Source organism: Schistocerca americana, chromosome 1, assembly GCF_021461395.2.
Source record: "Schistocerca americana isolate TAMUIC-IGC-003095 chromosome 1, iqSchAmer2.1, whole genome shotgun sequence".
NCBI lineage: Eukaryota > Metazoa > Arthropoda > Insecta > Orthoptera > Acrididae > Schistocerca > Schistocerca americana.
In genome coordinates, this window is record NC_060119.1 from 147,828,526 (window position 1) to 147,851,476 (window position 22,951).

At 43.9% G+C, this 22,951-nt stretch overlaps 1 protein-coding gene across 4 annotated transcripts in view; it reads left to right on the forward strand.

The window, feature by feature from the left end:
• LOC124551307 (protein-tyrosine sulfotransferase-like) overlaps window positions 1–22,951 on the forward strand; it is a 911,580-nt gene that overhangs the window by 864,342 nt on the left and 24,287 nt on the right. For all 4 annotated transcript variants that reach the window (XM_047126327.1, XM_047126332.1, XM_047126319.1 and 1 more), the window contains one exon: window positions 15,993–16,246. In XM_047126327.1, the coding sequence (XP_046982283.1) occupies window positions 15,993–16,246 (254 nt within the window). The remainder of the gene's footprint in view (window positions 1–15,992; window positions 16,247–22,951) is intronic.

Consider the following 22,951-nt stretch of genomic DNA (forward strand, 5'->3'; position numbering starts at 1 on the left):
TGACTTGAAGGGGGAAACCAGATGGCGCTATGGTTAGCCCGCTAGATGGCGCTGCCATAGGTCAAACGGATATCAACTGCGTTTTTTTAAATAGGAACCCCCATTTTTATTACATATTCGTGTAGTACGTAAAGAAATATGAATGTTTTAGTTGGACCACTTTTTTCGCTTTGTGATAGATGGCGCTGTAATAGTCACAAACGTGTAAGTACGTGGTATCACGTAACATTCCGCCAGTGCGGACGGTATTTGCTTCGTGATACATTACCCGTGTTAAAATGGACCGTTTACCAATTGCGGAAAAGGTCTACATCGTGTTGATGTATGGCTAATGTGATCAAAATGCCCAACGGGCGTGTGCTATGTGTGCTGCTCGGTATCCTGGACGACATCATCCAAGTGTCCGGACCGTTCGCCGGATAGTTACGTTATTTAAGGAAACAGGAAGTGTTCAGCCACATGTGAAACGTCAACCAGGACCTGCAACAAATGGTGATGTCCAAGTAGGTGTTTTAGCTGCTGTCGCGGCTAATCCGCGCATCAGTAGCAGACAGATTGCTCGAGAATTGGAAATCTCAAAATCGTCGGTGTTAAGAATGCTACATCAACATCGATTGCACCCGTACCATATTTCTATGCTCCAGGAATTGCATGGCGACGTTTTGAACGTCGTGTACAGTTCTGCCAGCCGGCCGAAGTGGCCGTGCGGTTAAAGGCGCTGCAGTCTGGAACCGCAAGACCGCTACGGTCGCAGGTTCGAATCCTGCTTCGGGCATGGATGTTTGTGATGTCCTTAGGTTAGTTAGGTTTAACTAGTTGTAAGTTCTAGGGGACTAATGACCTCAGCAGTTGAGTCCCATAGTGCTCAGAGCCATTTGAACCATTTGAACAGTTCTGCCACTGGGCACAAGAGAAATTACGGGACGATGACAGATTCTTTGCACGCGTTCTATTTAGCGACGAAGCGTCATTCACGAACAGCGGTAACGTAAACCGGCATAATATGCGCTACTGGGCAACGAGAAATCCACGATGGCTGCGATAAGTGGAACATCAGCGACCTTGGAGGGTTCATGTATGGTGCGGCATTATGGGAGGAAGGATAATTGGCCGCCATTTTATCGATGGCAATCTAAGTGGTGCAGTGTATGCTGATTTCCTACGTAATGTTCTACCGATGTTACTACAAGATGTTTCACTGCATGTCAGAATGGCGATGTACTCCCAACGTGATGGACGTCCAGCACATAGCTCACGTGCGGTTGAAGCGGTATTTAATAGCATTTTTCATGACAGGTGGATTGGTCGTCTTAGCACCGCACGTTCACCGGATCTGACGTCCCCGGATTTCTTTCTGTGGGGAAAGTTGAAGGACATTTGCTATCGTGATCCACCGACAACGCCTGACGACATGCGTCAGCGAATTGTCAGTGCATGTGCGAATATTACGGAACGCGAACTACTCGCTGTTCAGAGGAATGTCGTTACACGTATTGCCAAATGTATTGAGGTTGACGGACATGATTTTGAGCATTATTGCATTAATGTGGTATTTACAGGTAATCACGCTGTAACAGCATGCTTTCTCAGAAGTGATAAGTTCACAAAGGTACATGTATAGCATTGGAACAACCGAAATAAAATGTTCAAACGTACGTACATTCTGTATTTTAATTTAAAAACCTACCAGTTACCAACTATTCGTCTAAAATTGTGAGCCATATGTTTGTGACTATTACAGCGCCTTCTATCACAAAGCGAAAAAAGTCTTCTAAGTAAAACATTCATATGTCTTTATGTACTACATGAATATGTAATAAAAAATGGGGGTTCCTATTTTAAAAAAACGCAATTGATATCCGTTTGAACTATGGTAGCGCTATCTAGCGGGCCAACCAAAGCACCATCTGGTTTCCCCCTTCAAGCTAGACAAGTTGCGTTCTTTGTAGTTTTTTTCGTTTGACGCTTATTTCGGGAGATATTTGGCCCGGTCACGATCAATGAACCACACTGTATACAACGCAGCGCGACTCCGGTGCGAGTATATAGCACCGACATGTAGGCAAGGTATTAGTATGGCATTACGCGTCTTCCCAACGTGCATTCGGCAAATGCGGAAACTTGAGCTATGGCGACATTATTACCAGATGCATGCAAAGAGGACAAACGTGGTGCTATTGAAATATTCAAATGTGTGTGAATTCTTAAGGGAAAACTGCTTAGGTCATCGGTCCCTAGACTTACACACTACTTGAACTAACTTATGCTAAAACAACACACACACACATGCCAGAGGGAGGACTCGAACCTCCGGCGGGAGGGGCTGCGCGTCTCTGCTACTCTTTTCTTGGCTGCCGAAGGACAAACACCGCTATACATCCGTCGGCAGGGTGGCGAGTCTGCTGAAAAACTCGGAATTCGCAGCGAATTATACTTTACCTGGAAAAGTCAGTGTAATCTCAGGGAATTTCAGAAATTTTGTAGCGTGTCAGGGAATTCTGTATTTTTAATATAACATTGGAAGAGACAGACCACCGGCTATACACTCCATCCCACGAGATAAATTATCGATATTTAGAAGCTGCAGTTCAACTACAGCTGAGTGGAAAAAGAAGATGTTACGTGTGATAAACTCCGAACCCTCCCCCCCCCCCCCCCCCCCACCCCTCATCTTCCCACTCACTGTTAACTTGTCAGGAGCTTGAATGAGATCTGGCGGAAGTAAAGCTGTGAGGACGGGGCGCGACTCATGCTTGGGTAGTTCAGATAGTAGAGCACTTGCCCGCGAAAGGCGAAGGTGCTGAGTTCAACGGTCCGGCGCACAGTTTTAATCTGCCAGGAAGTTTCTCAGGAGCTTCTTATGACATCTTCCTCCCCGTACCAGGACTTCTCAAGGGCATTTTTTGTTTCAAGTTTGAGTAACCAACCTGATGTCGAGCTTCTGATCGAAAACAACTGTTGTGGTATGGTGCACGAAATTCCATGCTGGCCGCTATTTGACGTGAGACGCCAGTCGATCTGAGAAGCCAACCAGAAGTCTCGCCAACTCCCGTGGGAGACGAGCACCCGCCCTATGGTTGTGATCTCTGCCCTTCCGGCTATCAGGTCTCCGGTCCCTTATAAACGGCGTCGAAGGTCGAAGAGTCCTATCGAACGAGGACGTACAGCAGACACTCACAGACTACTTCACGCAGCAGGATACTTCGTTTTGCCAAACGGGTATCTTCAACTCGGTTGGATGATTCCCTTAATGCTCACGGTGATTGTGCCTGATTGGCAAACCGACTGTGTAATGAATGGTCTTCGAACGAAAACTTTTTGATCGCCCTCCTTATACATAGTAGTATCCCTGCGGCGTAAAGGTTTTCGTAAACATACACATACATAGTATGAGGGCGGATGGGACAAAGTAATATGGATTCTGTGGGTCGAATGTCTCGTGATAGTAAAAGATCGTGAGTATTGCAACAGGAACGATATGATCACATGCTGGCAGTGGGAGAACAAAATGAGATGAGTGAAGTATGTTGAAATAGGTCAAGATTGAAATCTAATACTGTTTCTGAAGGAAACGTGGGACTATCGCATTTTTTAAAATATAGCTGTGTTATCTGTTTGTCGTACTGGTAGTTTTTGTATGCTATTGAAGAAGTAATTTTTTAAGTCACTACAATGCTTCACGGAGCATGTGCGCCTTTCTCGGATGATGTAGGAATTTGTACAATGTTCATTGCATGCTGTATTATGTTACAATAGATCGTTTGTAATTTTTATGATGACACTTATTCATCTGAATACTTCCATGTACTGTACAGTCTAATATGTTCGCATTATTAGTAAGAAAGTGTGAAATCTTTTACGGTATTGACATAACATCTCAACTGCCTGCAAAGAACTTGATATCCACGAATGAAGTGTCCTCGTTATATATGTTTCACCATTAATAAAGGAATCTTCTAACCACAGTCTTATTCTAGGCAATGCTTTCGTGCAGCGAACCAGATAGTTTAATGAAGGACGAAACTAAAGCAGACGGACTCTAAAAAGGAGTTGGACGCCTTGTACACTGCCTGAGAATGGAGCTTACGCATTTTGGTGCTTCTTCTTCCCTTTCATGACCAAACTCGCATTATTGTCCTGATAAAGAACCAGTGCATGGGATTTGCCTTTACATTTCTTCAATGTATGAATGATCTCAGATGCACGATTCGGTGAGTGCTTGTGCAGTGCCGCGTGTTTTTTTTCAATTGATAGGCGTGGAAGATGAGACAGGCACACAGATTCGGAATACCGCAGCAACGCCACGTGTCATCGCTGCTAGACACATCGCGTAGCGTGGTGGTCGTAAGCTGTGAACGATGCCGATCTAAGGGTTTCCCTTTGCACGGCCGGCCGCGGTGGTCTAGCGGTTCTAGGCGCTCAGTCCGGAACTGCGCGACTGCTACGGTCGCAGGTTCGAATCCTGCCTCGGGCATGGATGTGTGTGATTTCCTTAGGTTAGTTAGGTTTAAGTAGTTCTAAGTTCTAGGGGACTGATGACCACAGATGTTAAGTCCCATAGTGCTCAGAGCTATTTGAACCATTTTTTGAACCCTTTGCACGGATCCGACAGTGGCAACATGGAGACTCCTGCTGTCGAATAAAGTTTTTGATTCTATAAAGAAGTTGGAAGGGGGCAATGCTCGTACTTTAGCGTTGAGAGAGGGAACAAGGATGCTCCTGTCCAGTGCACGAGGTCATTACACTAAGTATCAGAGGAAGGATGGGAAACAAAATTGACTGTCTCATTTCCAGATGAGTCATACTGGGATTCGTCTTATTCGATTTAAGGGAAACCACGGAAAATCTAAATATGGGTGATCGAGCCTGGTTTTGTTCAGCACTGCTCCTGAATTCTAGTCCACTGCTTTACCACTGCGGCATCTCGCTTGGCTCTAGACAGGTGTTCGTCTTCTTCATCTGTTACTTCGATGGGACAGCTAATATGTGAATAACCTTCCTTCTTCTCCGAAGAATACGTGTAAGGTATAGGCTGAGATGGATAAAGCACAATATATTACCGACAGCATGGCGCAAGGTAACGGGCGAGATGGCGTAGTTGTTAGCACACTGTACTCCCATTCGGGAGGACGACGGTTCAATCCCGCATCCGGCCATCCTGATTTATGTTTTCCGTGATTTCCCTAAACAGCTTCAGGCAAATGCCGGGATGGTTCCTTTGAAAGGTCTGATAAATCTTTTGCATTTCTTTTATGTTTTCATCTTCTTTAAAGGCAAAGAGAAAATATGAAGCGGTAGCCCATCATAGAACCTATGCCTACTGTCAGGTATTTTTGATTTTCAGTTGTTAAAAAAGAGAGGAGTTTTTCTTGTACCAGTAGGAGGAAGGAAGGATTCGCGTTCAGCTAGTGAACGAGTGAGAAGCACTCCATTTTTAGCGAGTAATTGTAGACCGCCATTTTGGGGTCGCTATGAATAAGTGAGGAGTATGTATTTCATATGTGCACCGTTTACAAAAATACAGTATTGTTTTATTAACAGAAAGGTCGTGTGAGTAGTTATTTCAAATAGTACGATTATTACAAGAACTGAAGCCCACCTGTGTACTTTGGAAAATTACGAAGATCCGATAAGCTTAATGGGAACACGGTCAAGACTTCAAAGGTGAACATGGCGACCAAACGTAGCATTATAAAGAATGGTAAGCACAAATCTACGGCGGAGAAAGAAACTACTTCGCCCTGCAAAATAATACGAACTTATTTCCAGGCATAGCTCAGCTTATTGTGCTTGTCATTCATGCCGAAAAATTAATCTAATTAATTCAATACATTTTAAAAAGCCACGCATTTCAACATTTTATTGTCATCTATTCCATTATTTTATTATATTGTAAAGGGCACGGCCGACTTCCTTCCCTAATCCGATGAAGCCGATGACCTCGCTGTTTGGTCCCCCTCCCCCACATCAACCAACTGCGCGAGGCGACGTGCGGATGACGGCTGCTATTCGTCGTCGCCCCCGCTGCATGGAAATGGACTCCGCCATGGAGGCCGATCGAAGCGCGAACGCGAAAACACAAGCTGTCTGCTCTACCGTTCAAACTAATATACAAGAAGCAATGGATAAAGTGGAATGGTTGTTGAGAAATGGGATTAAAATTTAGACTCAAAGGGCATCAATAATAAGATTTCCTGATTACATTGCAATCAGCAGTGAAAGCGAGAAAGAATTAGCGACGTGTTGAATGGAATGGTTTTCTATATGCAATATGTGAATTGAGAATAAACGAAAAACAAAAGAAAGTAATGAGGAGTAGTAGAAATGAGGCTGGCAAATTAAACGAAATTAAAAAAGAAAGAGAGTACTGACACAGGTGGAGAGAGGGTTCCTAGCTAAAACGTATATTAGTATCAAATATAAGTCTTGTTGAAAAAGAAATTTCTGAGAATGTACATTTGGACTACATCACCCAACAAAAAAAAAAAATCAATTTGTATGCAAATACGGACACAAGAACTTCAAAATCAAGATGAATATAGGACTGAATGCTTGATTACGGGAAACCCGGAACAGAAGACAATCATCGAAGCATTTGACTTTAGGTGGTACAGAAGGATGATGAAAAATTACTGTAATTATAAGAACTAAGGAGGCAATGGACATGAGGAGATGACTGACTAGAAGAAACGACAGGATTATAGAACATTTTTTTAAGACGTGGGGGAGTAAGTAAGTAACTTTGATCGTACTAGAGGGAGCTGGACAATGCACAATTTGTAGATAAAGACAGAGATAACAATATGACCATATACAAGAAGTAACATACGTTTTCGGGTGTGACAAACCACTTCAGACCTTGCAGAAGACTGCTGACCTATCTAAAAGGAAAGAAGGAAGGAAGGAAGAAAGAAAGAAAGAAAACTCGTGCAGGAAGCAGCACTTTGCGGAAAAGGTGTTTTCGAATAGTGAATGTGCTGGTCAATAACTAACGACAAATACAAAAGAAAAAGTTTGCGGAAGTCAACTCTCAAAGAACCATCGTAGTTTCTTAATTTGTTTACCAGTGTTAATCATTGGATGTTTACCAGTGTTAATCAGTGGACACGATTTTATCCAGTTTTTGACATACTCGTTCCGCAGGATTTGCTCTGGACGTTTTTGTGTGTGTGGGGGGGGGGGGGGGGAGGTGTGTGTGTGTGTGTGTGTGTGTGTGTGTGTGTGAGAGAGAGAGAGAGAGAGAGAGAGAGAGAGAGAGAGAGAGAGCTGAAGGTTTTCACCATGAATTTCATAAATTCATTCATGGTTTAAAATAAAATAGGAAAAAGCTGGTATACTGCCTGTGTCTATACAATATGCCTTCATCTGTTTGTAGCCCTTGGAAACGGACAATTTAACACGAAGAATAGAGTTCTCCACTCTCAGTTTTCACCGTGTAACACTGATTATTCGAAATGGACAAATACTGGTATGATCCTCGATGACATGATTTTCGAACAGGGATTTAAAAAATTAGGTCAGAGGGAGAATATTGGTGAATTTTTGTATTATTCAAACCCTCATTACTTTTCGAAAAAAGCAGCCAACGGTAGACGGATTAAGTTCTTTTTTTTAATTTACTTACTTTATTTGATATTTTGATTCTACGTAACTTGAAATATTTTATTCAAAAGTCTGGGATAGTTATAGAATTTTTTAATGTTTGTTCGTTGTCTAGTTTATTGCTGGAAATGGAAGCAATAAAGTTCGGAAAACCGGTTATTCCAGAAACCTGTTTTTTTAGCGGTTTTTTAACAGTCAGGCTAAACTGGAGATTAAAACAAAACGGTGTAACCAAAAACCGGTTGTTTCAGCGATAACCGCTATTCCTAGTTGTTTAACGCCCCCACCAAAATTTAATTAGACCAGTTGCAAGGGAGATCGTAAAGTTTCTAAAATTAGAACTTTGAATAAAAACGTGAAGAAAGTTCTGAAAACCTGCACACGCGCACTCACGCACAAAACAACGAAATCGTGTTCTCTGATCTAACGCACCGTAAAAAGGGAAAAGCTGTCGAAAGAAATAAAAGAAGGCAAGAGATATCTGCGGCTGGCTGATAGCCTGCCACTCTGCGACGTACTAATATCTGTAGTCTAAAAGCTTAGGCCAGAGTCCAGACTTATCACGAAATTTTGAAAGCTTGACTGCATTCGTCACATCACGAGATAAAATACAGGACAGATCCCCACCTAAATTTGCTTCTGCCCGCTTCTCGCAAAATAAAATGCACCTATTTAAAATGTGGTATACACTGATTTGCACGCCACATTCATCACAGACAGGAGGGTCCTCTCTTCGGAGTAAACAGCCATGAGTTCTTACTGTCGATCACGGCCACACATTTCTCCTCCCACAAGCAACAGTTGCGTGGCTCTGGACGGAACAGTAGAGACGAAGAGTAGTAGAGGTACATCATGACCAGAATATGCAAAACAATTTATTGCGGACACTGGTTGTAATAGTTGCGTAGAGATTAAATGATTAGCACAAGATAGGGGGCACCGTGAAACTGCTCCAGTGCAATGTCTCGTTCGCTAACTCTAGCGCCTGTCGCTGCGAGTTTGCGACTCAGTTAATGGAGTTTTCTGAGCTAGAGTTGGTGCCCTCTGTTATTTCCATTCGGAATATGTAATTAAGCAGTAAAATCTGAAAATTATGGAACTTGCTTACCGCTGCGTCTCTTTGCTCTAGCCCAGATGCGACGAGTTTCCATATCCGAGCGGTGTATATCGAAGCACCACAAACTTTTCCTCCGAAATTAGCTTAACTGGAGATTCCACTGCGGAGCTCAGGGAAGGAAGGAGCCGTGCCCCACTCTGTATATTAAAAATTTTTCGTCGTAGTACAATAAAGCAACCTGCCAACCCCTCACGAGTTTGCTCGAATTACCCAGGTACAGTTCGCGCAGCGATTAAATTTCTCAGTCCTTTATGACGATTTTTTGCAGCTACATTTATTCAGAGAGGAATGCACTACTGCATTTACCTTGTAGTTCCTCTCTCGGATCAAATGATCAATTTCGCATTAGATCTAAGTGTTCAGATTCCTCTGATTGTATAATGTATAGGCACGGTCCTGTTCGATGTAGAATGCCCTTTCCTTCCTCCGACCTTGGAACTTTCTTACACAGCCAGTTACAGGGGACCTACAGTTTGTCGTGGACTCCTAAACACAATGCACTAGACTTTTTCATTTCAACAAACATTACCGGAGATGAAATAAGTGGTGACTGATAAAAATAATTGATCATCTTTCAAGATTCGTATCGCGGTATTTTCAAGTCCACGTATATTCTATGAAATATTAGAAGAGTAGCAGTGAGGGTAACTGCTACAAAAACAGGTTTAAGGTTGTAACCTGTTGGTGAAGGCGTTTACTGGGGACTACTACAATATTGTAACCAAGATAGGCACTAGGACAACACCCACCACAATAGTACAAGTTTCCATGCCTACTAGTTCCGTAGATGAAGAGATTGAAATAATTTATGTGAAACAGAAGAAGTTATTCATATCGTAAGGAGACAAAAATTTAATTTTAATGGCGGACTGGAATTCGATTCTGGAAAAAGGCTAAGAGAAATTTCTCCAAGTTAAAATTGATTAAGATCTACGAACCAAGTAACACTGTCTGCGTTGTGAATACTGTCAGTTGAAACGGAAATAGCAGCTGGTATTAACTATGACGTAGTTTTTAAAAAATTCGCTGAGGTGAAAAACTGAAAAGTTCGTTTATTTTAATTTGTGTTTGTTTATTTTAATTTTTATTGTTGCAAAAATACTTGTATTGTATACTAATAAAATTTGTGTATAATTATTATTAATGTACATTCAGCTCATTTAATTTAAGATGTTCTTTCTGACTGGAAAATGAAAGAGGCCTGACAATGCTGATTTCTCGCCGACGTCCAGTTTTCGTCTAGCGCTGCCACTGCCTGGAAAAGACGCTGGTGTGACCAGTTCATGCCATCCCATACTTTCTTCTTGCGTGCTTAAAACGTTAGAAAGATTTTGCAAGGCCGACTGGAATGGCGGTTTGAGAGCAAACTCCTTCTGCCAGTATGTCAGTACGGGTTTCGAGAAGGAAGAAGGGCCGTAGAAAGCCTAAGGCTGTTAGCTACGGGCATAAAACGTAGTAGTTATGCTCCTAATGGCTACCTGACGGCACTGTTTATCGATGTTTCCATTGCGTGTGGATCTGTGGACGGGAACGTTCTGATACAGAAGCTTCAGTCCGTGGGTGTGCCATGTCTCATATCCCGAAACATTTACTCTTTCTTACGGCAACTTGTGATTTGTGTCAGGACGCTGGACAATACTTTCATGGACCACGTGTGGTCTACATAGGACTGCCGCAAGGCTACGTCTAAACTCCTGCTGTTTTATGCAGTGTATTCTGCAGAACTTGGTACAATGTTTGATCCTTCAGTAAAGCTCCTAATGTACGCCGATGATGCACACGGAAGAGTCGGACGACAACAACGTCCGAGATACGATTAGGGCCTTTTACCATTTCAGCCAGGAACTCAGTCGAATGGCGTGGACTCTGCATCCACAGCAAACTGACGTGGGCATGCTATGTGGAATATCTGAATGTTCAAATGTGTGTGAATTCCTGTAGGACCAAAATGCTGAGGTCATCGGTCACTAACTAATGCTAAGAGAACACACACACACACACACACACACACACACACACACACACACACACACACACACGTGCCCGAGGGAGGACTCGAACCTCCGGCGGGAGGGGCCACGCAGTCAGTGACATGGCGCCTGTAACGGCACTGTCGGTCGATCAGTTAACATCAACAAGCAGTATCCCACGTATGTTGGGGAGTTGTTACATTCCTGCTCACTACTTACCGAGGCATGATTCGTTTTGTATTGGATTATGGATGCACGTTATATGGAAATGCCTTGACATCTCTAATAAGCAAAATTGACACTCAGCACTACCGCGCCATCCAAATCTGTCTTGACGCAATGATTTTTGCGCCTGTGTATGCTCTTTTGGTGGAGGCAAGGGAGATACCCCTTCGGTTACGAAGGACTTTTTTGGCCCAGAAATTCATAGTTAGGAGAGCAGCGCAAACAGTTCATCCTCTCCTTCATAATCGTAACTGCTTCACTGAGGAGAACGAGTACCGTCGACAGAATTCGAAGGAGGACACCACTACTAGTTTAAAGCTTCAGACAGCAATGATACGTGATAACCCTCGCTCTGGAAGACACTCTTCCTCCTGCATTTACCTAGGAATACAAGTACTGAATATTGGCCCAAAATCTTCTACCAGCCCAGAGGTGAGATCAGTCATTCACTTCTCCTACTGGCGTCTCCCCTCTGACTGCATAAACGTAGCCATCATCTGTCAAAATATCTAGTGACGGCTCCAAAACCAGAGAGGCTTACTTCAGCGGGGATCCACTATTGTGGGCTATACCAACATCTTCACTAAGTTCTTGCAATTAACGAAGCTCTTCGATATGCAGCCAGTTCGATGCCCTCCTTATTTTCATGGAGTCGAGAAATGCACTGCAAAATCTAGAAAAGTACCAATGGGACTCCAACACTAACCGCCATGTGCTCGATGTAATAAGTTAAAATCTACCAGTGTGAAAGATAACATTAACGTTTCCAATTATTTTGGATCAAGGGAGTTGATGGAGCACCTGGTAAAAATAAGTGATTGGTGGCCAACCTCACTACACTTGCCTTCCACGTATAGATTTTGTTTCTGATGTAAAGAAACAAACCCTTCAAGAATGGTCGCAGACATAGCAGATCTCACAACAGTCCAAAGGAGTACACAGTACAGCCGACTAAGATTGGAAACCTCAGCCATGTGATACAATGGCAGACAACGCCGCTAGTTTCTCAGGGCATTGATCCGAGCAGGAATTCCCAAACCTACGTCTGTGACGGACATGTTGCGGGAGCTGTCCACGACGGACTGTATTAGTATTGCCCTGTTTCTGCAAGAAGCGAATATCCAGTTAAGTCAGACACGGATTCAGCGTGAGAAGTTGTGATACATGGATTGTGTTCAGTATGTGAATGTACAACGTGTATCATGAAGTTTAACTGGTATTAATACGGTTTGCAGTGCCTATGCTGTATGATACTGTGTATCATATTTTTAATTACTCACATCTTTGGCTAAGTGATTGATAAACAAATTTGTATAAAAATGACACTAGGTTTAAAAATTGTGGAGACAACGGAAAGTTGCACATAGATTAAATAATGGTAAGACAGATATTTCTAAACCAGATTTTTCAATTGCAAAACTTTTTAAGAAGCGGATGTGGACTCGTAGTTATGAGAGGTGGAAAATTGGAAGCCGTAAAACAGGGATTGTAGAAAAGCTTTGATTGCACTCGAGTTATTGCATTTACTTGACGGAAGAAGGAAATATAAAAATACTGCAAAGGAAGTATGAAAAGGAAAATACAGACGTCTAAAAATGAGGTGGCAGAAAGCACAAAATAGGGAAACAAAAATGGCTAAACTGGCTAGCACCTCGCGTGACGAGATAAAGATAAGTGCCACATACAGGAATATTAAAAACACCTTTGGAGAAAAGAGAAGCACCTATATGAATATCAAAAGCTCATATAGGAACTCGTCACTGTAACCAGAGAAGCAAAGGCCGAAATGTGAAAGGAATGTGTAGAAGGCCTACACAAAGGGAGCAAACTAGGAGACGGTATTACGAGAAGGGACCTGGCCTTTGATGAAGATGAAATACGATACTGCGAGAAAAGTTTTGACAGAGTACTCAAACATCTACGCCGACATAAGGCCCCTGGAGTAAATGACATACCCTTAGAATTACTGATACCCTCCGAAGAACAAACTGTGACAAAACTATTCCGCCTAGTATGAAGATGTATGGAACAGGCCAAGTACTGTCAGACTTCAAAAAGAATAAAATTGTTACAGTTCCAAAGAAGATATGTGCTACTAGGCGTGAATGTTACTGAATCAGAAACTCATTTAAACGGGTACAACACATCTCCGGGATTGTCGTCATTTACGGACGTCCCACTGCATTATGAGGTAAAAGAATATTGCATCGTAACTTCCAATTTTTTTGTTTGAAAACTAATTTACAGATTAGGTGTTAAAGTTATTCTAATTATAGGTTAAAGAAGTAGTCATTACTACCTTCAGACATTTTGTTTGTTTACGGTACATGGACAAAAGTCAACTTCTCTATGATTGAAGGTGATCTCAACATTCAGTTGTTCAATTGAAACTGAAGGGACACTTAAGTTTGAAATGTTTTGCCGTGATCACATGGGATAACCTCGTTTCCCGTCAGGTACACAATTAACGGGAACAATTCCTTTTTTTCCAGTACATTACAGCGAAACTTAAAGACAATTATCTGGATGAAGAAGCCACCGTATCTCGCTGGGTAGTTTCCAGGATTCTTCTCCACATCTCACTAGTTGTGTGAACGATATCCATAGCTGTTGGTAGGTCGGACTACGGCCATTCTTCGTAGCGAAATTAAACGCAAACTCCTTTTGACCTGTGAATGCGAAAGAAAGCCTTTCGAATCTAACCGTTAGTGGTAGTAGAAGTATCCCCCAACACCCACTGTCAGATAGCTTGTGGAGTACTGATGTAAATTCAGAGGAGGGCAACCTCATTTTTAATCTTATCACTACACTTAACTTTCAGCATCCTTCCATACTTCCGAAGATCGATGTAGTAAAAGCCTTAGTGTGTTGTGGGGTTTCCATTTTATTTTATAAATGTTTTTATTCATAGGAAGTGGTGAGAAAATGCCATGTGGGGCAAATAAAAGTGGCTTGGAGAAAAGAGTTCCTGAGTACAAAGAAACACATAGGAGGAAAGAAAATACAGTACTAACAGTTAAGGAGATGTTGAAGGTGACCACCATTCATCTCTTGGCACTTTTAGGTCCTGGTCAGCAAGTTCCTGAAGGCGGATCTAAGCTTGACTGCTGGAATTGCTGCAGACTCTCGTGAGATGTTCTGCTGCAGTTCTTGAAAACTGTGAGGGTTGTTGCGATATATCTTACACTTGAGGACTCCCCACACAAAAATTTCGGTGTTAGAGCTCATTTTAGTTTCGTCAGTATGTATTGTACTTCCTCGATTCACCGCCAGTTGACCCAATTGAGGGAAGGTAATGTTGACTTCGGTGCTTGTGTTGACATGCGACACATTGCTCTATAGTACTAGCATCAAACACATCAGTACGTAGCATCAACAGGTTAGTGTTCATCACGTACGTGGTTTTTGCAGTCAGTGCAATGTTTACAAATGCGGAGTTGGCAGATGCCCATTTGATGTATGGATTAGCACGGGGCAATAGCCGTGGCGCGGTACGTTTGTATCGAGACAGAATTCCAGAACGAAGGTGTCCCGACAGGAAGACGTTCGAAGCAATTGATCGGCGTCTTAGGGAGCACGGAACATTCCAGCCTATGACTCGCGACTGGGGAAGACCTAGAACGACGAGGACACCTGTAATGGACGAGGCAATTCTTCGTGCAGTTGACGATAACCCTAATGTCAGAGTCAGAGAAATTGCTGCTGTACAAGGTAACGTTGATCACGTCGCTGTATGGAGAGTGCTACGGGAGAACCAGTTGTTTCCGTACCATGTACAGCGTGTGCAGGCACTATCAGCAGCTGATTGGCCTCCACGGGTACACTTCTGCGAATGGTTCATCCAACAATGTGTCAATCCTCATTTCATTGCAAATGTTCTCTTTACGGATGAGGCTTCATTCCAACGTGATCAAATTGTAAATTTTCACAATCAACATGTGTGGGCTGACGAGAATCCGCACGCAATTGTGCAATCACGTCATCAACACAGATTTTCTGTGAACGTTTGGGCAGGCATTGTTGGTGATGTCTTGATTGGGCCCCATGTTCTTCCATCTACGCTCAATGGAGCACGTTATCACGATTTCATACGGGATACTCTACCTGTGCTGCTAGAACATGTGCCTTTACAAGTACGACACAACATGTGGTTCATGCACGATGGAGCTCCTGCACATTTCAGTCGAAGTGTTCGTACGCTTCTCAACAACAGATTCGGTGACCGATGGATTGGTAGAGGTGGACCAATGCCATGGCCTCCACGCTCTCCTTACCTCAACCCTCTTAACTTTCATTTATGGGGGCATTTGAAAGCTCTTGTCTACGCAACCCCGGTACCAAATGTAGAGACTCTTCGTGCTCGTATTGTGGACGGCTGTGATACAATACGCCACTCTCCAGGGCTGCATCAGCGCATCAGGGATTCCGTGGGACGGAGGGTGGATGCATGTATCCTCGCTAACGGAAGACATTTTGAACATTTCCTGTAACAAAGTATTTGAAGTCACGCTGGTACGTTCTGTTGCTGTGTGCTTCCATTCCATGATTAATGTGATTTGAAGAGAAGTAATAAAATGAGCTCTAACGTGGAAAGTAAGCGTTTCCGGACACATGTCCACATAACATATTTTCTTTCTTTGTGTGTGAGGAATGTTTCCTGAAAGTTTGGCCGTACCTTTTTGTAACACCCTGTATAATTTCACATGCTCATTTTTATATAAATTCTTTGTTTTGCTAAATGTGTATTACTGTAATTGATGCATACGATAATAATAATAATAATAATAATAATAATAATAATTGGATAAATGTGCTCCAGGGTTCGGCCAGCTGTATGGACAGTTGCTCTATCCTGTTGGAAGTAACCGTACGTCTTTTTCTCCTCCATTAATGCTGCCATAAATTCACGTCCAATCGTACCCACTCGTCCAGGCCACTTTTATTTGCCCCACCCTGTACGTCGGGTGAAGAGGTTGTTGTTGTTAACAGCTGCGCTTTGTTGCCTATTGTTATTAGTGGGAAATTGGCTTCGACGATGGTTTTGTTGAGTGAGACAGCGACGGTAACGCTTGCCGCAGGTGACGATAACGGGCTTCGACCTGACGAGCTACCGGCAGTGCCTGGGCAAGTGGAACTCGGCGGTTCACGTGATGCACGGCCAGTGCCGAGAGGTGGGGCCGTCGCGCTGCCTCATGGTGCCGTACGAGCAGCTGGTGCTGCACCCTCGCCAGTGGATGGCGCGCGTGCTCAAGTTCCTCGACGTGCCCTGGAACGAGTCCGTGCTGCACCACGAGGAGCTCATCAACAAGCCGGGCGGCGTCTCCCTCTCCAAGTGAGTACCGCGCGGCTACGACGAGCTATTTCCTACCACTATCAGCCATCTTCGGTGCCATTCTGTTCGCTTATTGAGTGAGGACCTGTCTCTTTACTTCTGTCTCATCTCGTTCTCGTAATCCTAGGCGAGACTGCAACGGTGGCAGCCTAATAGTCGTCCAGTCTTTCCTTGAGTAGAGGTTCTCTGAATTTTTCCAATAACATTTTGAGAGAATGACGCCCTCTTCCTTTCAAGAATTACCATTTTGTTTCCCCAACGTGTTTGCTACACTTTCGTATGGACAGTGCCGGACTAGCTGTGAGTCTCTGAATTTGTACCATGGCTTTTGTTGTGGGTATCCGATGAGTAGTCCAATCCCAGGAACACAGTAATCTACACTCATACTCATAAATTAAGGATAATTGCAGAATGTGTGCCACACAGCGTGGCACTACACTTCTTCCTCTTTCTGAGCTCAACATCTCATTCGTTATGGAGGGATGCTGACTCAGTTTTTCTGGATAGCAACAAATGGGAAATTGCAGTACAGAAAATGGCCCAGAGATCACCTGTGTGTGTGTGTGTGTGTGTGTGTGTGTAGAGAGAGTGAAGTGTTATGAAACAATGTGTGTATAGTGTGTGAACAGATAGTGAGATATGAGTGAACAATGTGGCATTGCATTATTTAATAAGTTATTTGTAGAAAAAGTATTGTATACCAGGAGTAAATCTGATGATTGTCTCTAACTAGAAGTCTGTAAACATATGTGTATACGAATTAGTTTATTTTAAATTGATCTAAATTTGTAAATTCTTTGACATGTTCTATAGTCTTGTAAAAAGAGATCTACGGATGAATGAAGCTGCTGCTACTACTACTACTACTAAAACTGGCGCTAACAGCATTGGCACATTGGCAACAAACACGACACAGATCTGCAAGTCCACGATATTGGTGATAAATTGAGAAAACCGTCCCGAAACATATGTGCTACAAAACGCCACTGTTTCCTGCGCAAGTACCACGACATCAGTATGGGATATGATCACCATGCCAGGCCGCACAACGGGTTGGTCGAGCAGCTGCTGGGATATAGCCTCCCATCCTTGCACCAGTTCCTGTCAGAGCTCCTTAAATGTCGTAGTGGTTTGAAGACGTGCAGCGATACGTCGACCGAGAGCATTCCAGACGTGCTGGATGGGGTTTAGGTCCGCAGAACAGGGAGGCCATTCCATTCGCCTGATACCTTCTGTTTCAAGGCAGCTCGTTAGGGCTGTGCGTTATCATCCATTAGGAGGAAGCTGGGACCCACTGCACTCCTGAAAAGGCGTACATACTGGTGCGAAATGACGTCCCGATGCACCTGACCTGTTGCAGTTCCTCTGTCAAAGACATACAGGGGTGTATGTGCACCAATCATAATCCCACCTCACACCACCAAACCACGACCTCCATACAGGTCCCTTTCCAGGACATTAAGGGGTTGGCATCTGGTTCTTGATTCACGACAGATGAAAACCCGGCGAGAATCACTGTTCAGACTATACCTGGAGTCGTCCGTGAACATAACCTGGGACGACTGTTCCAATGACCATGTACTATTGTACTGTGTTCTTGACACCAGGCTTTAAGGGCTCTCTTGTGACCAGGGTTCAGTGGAACGCACCTTTCAGGTCTCCGTGCGAATAAACCATGTCTGTTCAGTCGTCTGTAGACTGTGTGTCTGGAGACAACTGTTCCAGTGGCTGCAGTAAGGTCCCGAGCAAGGCTACCTGCAGTACTCCGTGGCAGTCTGCGGGCACTGATGTTATGATATCGGTCTTCTTGTGGTGTTGTACACTGTGGACGTACCGTACTGTAGCGCCTTGACACGTTTCCTGTCTGCTACAATCGTTGCCATAATCTTGAGATCACACTTTGTGGCACACAGAGGGCCCGTGCTACGACGTGCTGTGTTTGAGCAGCCTACAATCGCCTTGGTATCCTACCCCTCGTATCGTCATCAGTATGTGTTCTTTGAGCAGTTTTCAACACAGTCACCATTAGCACGTCTGAAACCGAGCGAGGTGGTGCAGTGGTTAGACACTGGACTCGCATTCGGGAGGACGACGGTTCAATCCGGCGTGCGGCCATCCTGATTTGGGTTTTCCGTGATTTCCGTAAATCACTCCAGGCAAATGCCGGGATGGTTCTTCTGAAAGGGCACGGCCGACTTCCTTCCCCATCCTTCCCTAATCCGATGAGACCGATGACCACGCTGTCTGGTCTCCTTCCCCAAACAACCAACCAACCAGCACGTCTGAAAACGTCTGCACACTTACTCGCTGTATGGTACTCTGACATGCACCAACACACCTCTATGTATGTGGACTGCTGCCAGCGTCACCGTGCGACGACCGCAGGTCAGATGCACCGCATGGTCATACCCCGTGGTGATTCAAACCCGCAAACCGCCCACCAGGGCGTTGTTTCACCATGTGTCAGCATTATCCTTAATTTATGAGCATGAGGTCGTACTACCGTCTCCTACAGACAAACGCACTGCATTGTCCCAGAATCCTTCCAAAAATCCAAGTTGTCTGTTTTCCGTTGCTTAACAGTAAATCCACGTGATCGCTCCCTTTCCTATCTCCTCCTAATGTTACTTCTAAATACCTGTCCGATGTGACGCCCGAAAAAGGTTCACCTCCAATCTCTTAATATCGGGTTCTATCTTTTGGCTATATGCACTACCTTACATTTATCAACATCTAAACTGACACGCCCATTCTCAAACCACACACCTTGCTATTAGCCGTAATTATTCACACAATATGGTGCCAAAAGACATCAGCAGCTTCTGTACAGCGAGGTATACAGTGGGCAGTAATTACCCCCATCGAACTTTGCCTATGTGTCCGTTGAAACAAACTGAGCTTGGTTATGTCAGTCAGCTGCAATGGACACAGAGGCAAAGATCATTGAGGGTACTTGTTGCCCACTGTACACTTTGCTGTACAGAAGCTGTTGTTGCCTTTTGGCACTATACTGTGTGAATAATTACGGTTAACAGTAAGGTGTGTGGTTTGAGGATGGGCGTGTCAGCCCGAAAACGGTAACCACTACAGCTGAATTTTATATCAGCTCAACTGAGACGGAGGAACTAAACTATTATCCAACTTCCTCATATAAAGCAAGTTCCCATTCGTTACCCCAAGCATAAATGTTGTCAAAGTTTTCATGCAATTCGTTACCGTCGTCCAACGTCCATACTTTTCAGTAGACAACAACATCGTCAGCGAACAATATCGCAGTGCTGCTGATTCTTTTATGATAAATCGTTTGTTTATACTGAGACTGCATTTGTTGTTTCCTGTCAGAGAGGTCACAGTTCGTAGTAATTGACGGAAAGTCATCGAGTAAAACAGAAGTGATTTCCGGCGTTCCCCAAGATAGTGTTAAGGCTCTTTGCTGTTCCTTATCTATATAAACGATTTGGGAGACAATCTGAGCAGCCGTCTTCGGTTGTTTGCACTCGTTTATCGACTAATAAAGTCATCAGAAGATCAAAACAAATTGCAAAACGATTAAGAAAATATACGTGAATGGTGCGAAAATGCCAGTTCTCGCTGATAACGAAACGTGTGAGGTCATCCAGATGAGTGCTAAAAGGTACTCGTTAAACTTCGGTCACACGATAAATCAGTCTAATCTAAAAGCCGTAAAGTCAATTAAATATCTAGGTATTGCCATTACGAACAACTTAAATTGGAAGTAACACACAGAAAATGTTGTGGGGAAGGCTAACCAAAGACTGCGTTTTATTGGCAGGACACTTAGAAAATGTAACAGACCTACTAAGGAGACTGCCTACACTACGATTGTCCGTCCTTTTTTACAATACTGCTGCGCGGTGTCGGATCCTTACCAGATAGGACTGACAGAGTACATCGAAAAAGTTCAAAGAAAGGCAACACGCTTTGTATTATCGCGAAATATGGGAGAGAGTGTCACAGAAATGATACAGGATTTGGGCTGGACAACATTAAAAGATGGGCGTTTCTCGTTGCGACAGAATCTTCTCACTAAGTTCCAATCACCAACTTTCTCCTCCGAATGCGAAAACATTTTGTTGACACCGACCTACGTAGGAAGAAACGATCACCACGATAAAATAAGGGAAATGAGAGCTCGAACAGAAAGATGTAGGTGTTCATTATTTCCGCGCGCAATATGGGATTGGAATAATGAGAATTGTGAAGGTGGGTCGATGAACCCTCTGCCAGGCACTTAAATGTGATTTGCAGAGTATCCATGTGGATGTAGATTTAGAGAAGATTAGAAGCTCTTTTACGCTTCCGCCGGCCGGAGTGACCGAGCGGTTCTAGGCGCTACAGTATGGAACCGCGCGACTGCTACGGTCGCAGGTTCGAATGCTGCCTCGGAGGAGGAGGAGGAGATTAGTGTTTAACGTCCCGTCGACAATCTCAATGTAGACAAGTGTAATGTGCTGCGAATACACAGAAAGATAGATTCTTTATCATTTAGCTACAAAATAGCAGGTCAGCAACTGGAAGCAGTTAATACCATAAATTATCTGGGAGTACGCATTAGGAGTGATTTAAAATGGAATGATCATATAATGTTGATCGTCGGTAAAGCAGATGTCAGACTGAGATTCATTGGAAGAATCCTAAGGAAATGCAATCCGAAAACAAAGGAAGTAGGTTACAGTACGCTTGTTCGCCCACTGCTTGAATACTGCTCAGCAGTGTGGGATCCGTACCAGATAGGGTTGATAGAAGATATAGAGAAGATCCAACGGAGAGCAGCGCGCTTCGTTACAGGATCATTTAGTAATCGCGAAAGCGTTACGGAGATGATAGATACACTCCAGTGGAAGACTCTGCAGGAGATACGCTCAGTAGCTCGGTACGGGCTTTTGTCAAAGTTTCGAGAACATACCTTCACCGAAGAGTCGAGCAGTATATTGCTCCCTCCTACGTATATCTCGCGAAGAGACCATGAGGATAAAATCAGAGAGATTAGAGCCCACACAGAGGCATACCGACAATCCTTCTTTCCACGAACAATACGAGACTGGAATAGAAGGGAGAACCGATAGAGGTAATCAAGGTACCCTCCGCCACACACCGTCAGGTGGCTTGCGGAGTATGGATGTAGATGTAGATGTATACAACGAGGTCATTAGAGACGGAGCGCAAGCTCGGGTTAGGGAAGGATGGGGAAGGAAATCGGCCGTGCCCTTTCAAAGGAACCATCCCGGCATTTGCCTGAAGCGATTTAGGGAAATCACGGAAAACCTAAATCAGGATGGCCGGAGACGGGATTGAACCGTCATCCTCCCGAATTGCTGCCTCGGGCATGGATGTATGTGATGTCCTTAGGTTAGTTAGGTGCGTAGAGCCATTTGAATTTGTGATCGGCTCGACGGAAATTAGTCTAGGAGAACCAAGTGCTTATACTGAACGGTGAAGGTTCAGAAGGAATGAGACTAACATCGGGTACGCCCCACGGAAGCGTAAATGGCTCAAATGGCTCTGAGCACTATGGGACTTAACTGCTGTGGTCATCAGTCCCCTAGAACTTAGAACTAGTTAAACCTAACTAACCTAAGGACATCACACACATCCATGCCCGAGGCAGCATTCGAACCTGCGACCGTAGGGGTCGTGCGGTTCCAGACTGTAGCGCCTAGAACCGCTCGGTCACTCCGTCCGGCGGAAGCGTTAAAGAGCTTCTAATCTTCTCTAAATCTACATCCACATGGATACTCTGCAAATCACATTTAAGTGCCTGGCAGAGGATTCATCGACCCACCTTCACAATTCTCTATTATTCCACTCCCCTATAGCGCGCTGAAAGAATGAACACCTACATCTTTCTGTTCGAGCTCTGATTTCCCTTATTTTATCGTGGTGATCGTTTCTTCCTACGTAGGTCGGTGTCAACAAAATGTTTTCTCATTCGGAGGAGAAAGTTGGTGATTGGAACTTAGTGAGAAGATTCTGTCGCAACAAGAAACGCCCATCTTTTAATGTTGTACAGCCCAAATCCTGTATCATTTCTGTGACACTCTCTCCCATATTTCGCGATAATACAAAGTGTGCTGCTTTTCTTTGAACTTTTTCGATGTACTCCGTCAGTCCTATCTGGTAAGGATCACACACCGCGCAACTGTATTCTAAAAAAGGACGGAAAATCGTAGAGTAGGCTGTCTCCTTAGTCGGTCTGTTACATTTTCTAAGTGTCCTGCCAATAAAACGTAGTCTTTGGTTAGCCTTCCGCACAACATTTTCTGTGTGTTCCTTCCAATTTAAGTTGTTCGATCACATATATAAGAAAATACTCCGTATGACAACATTATAGTTAGCAGCCGAGATGTGCCACAGTGTGGAACGCGTTTCGGAAAACTAGGGAGACGGAATCTGGCTGTTTCCTTGCATCTATTGTTTCCAAGATTTCGTGTATCGATATACTATTGTATGACAAAAATGGCTTTTTGTGGAAGGATACTGATTTGTTTCTCCAGAAACTTAATGTTTGACCTTGTGCCAATACGATTCTGCAACAGACTGTGTGTGTGTGTGTGTGTGTGTGTGTGTGTGTGTGTGTGTGTGTGTGTCAGTCACTGTTCATGAGCGTTTGTTGCAGGGTATGAAGTATTGCAAGATAATAGTAGTATCCAATGAGGGTGGCAACAAGAAAGAAAGGTAGCGTCG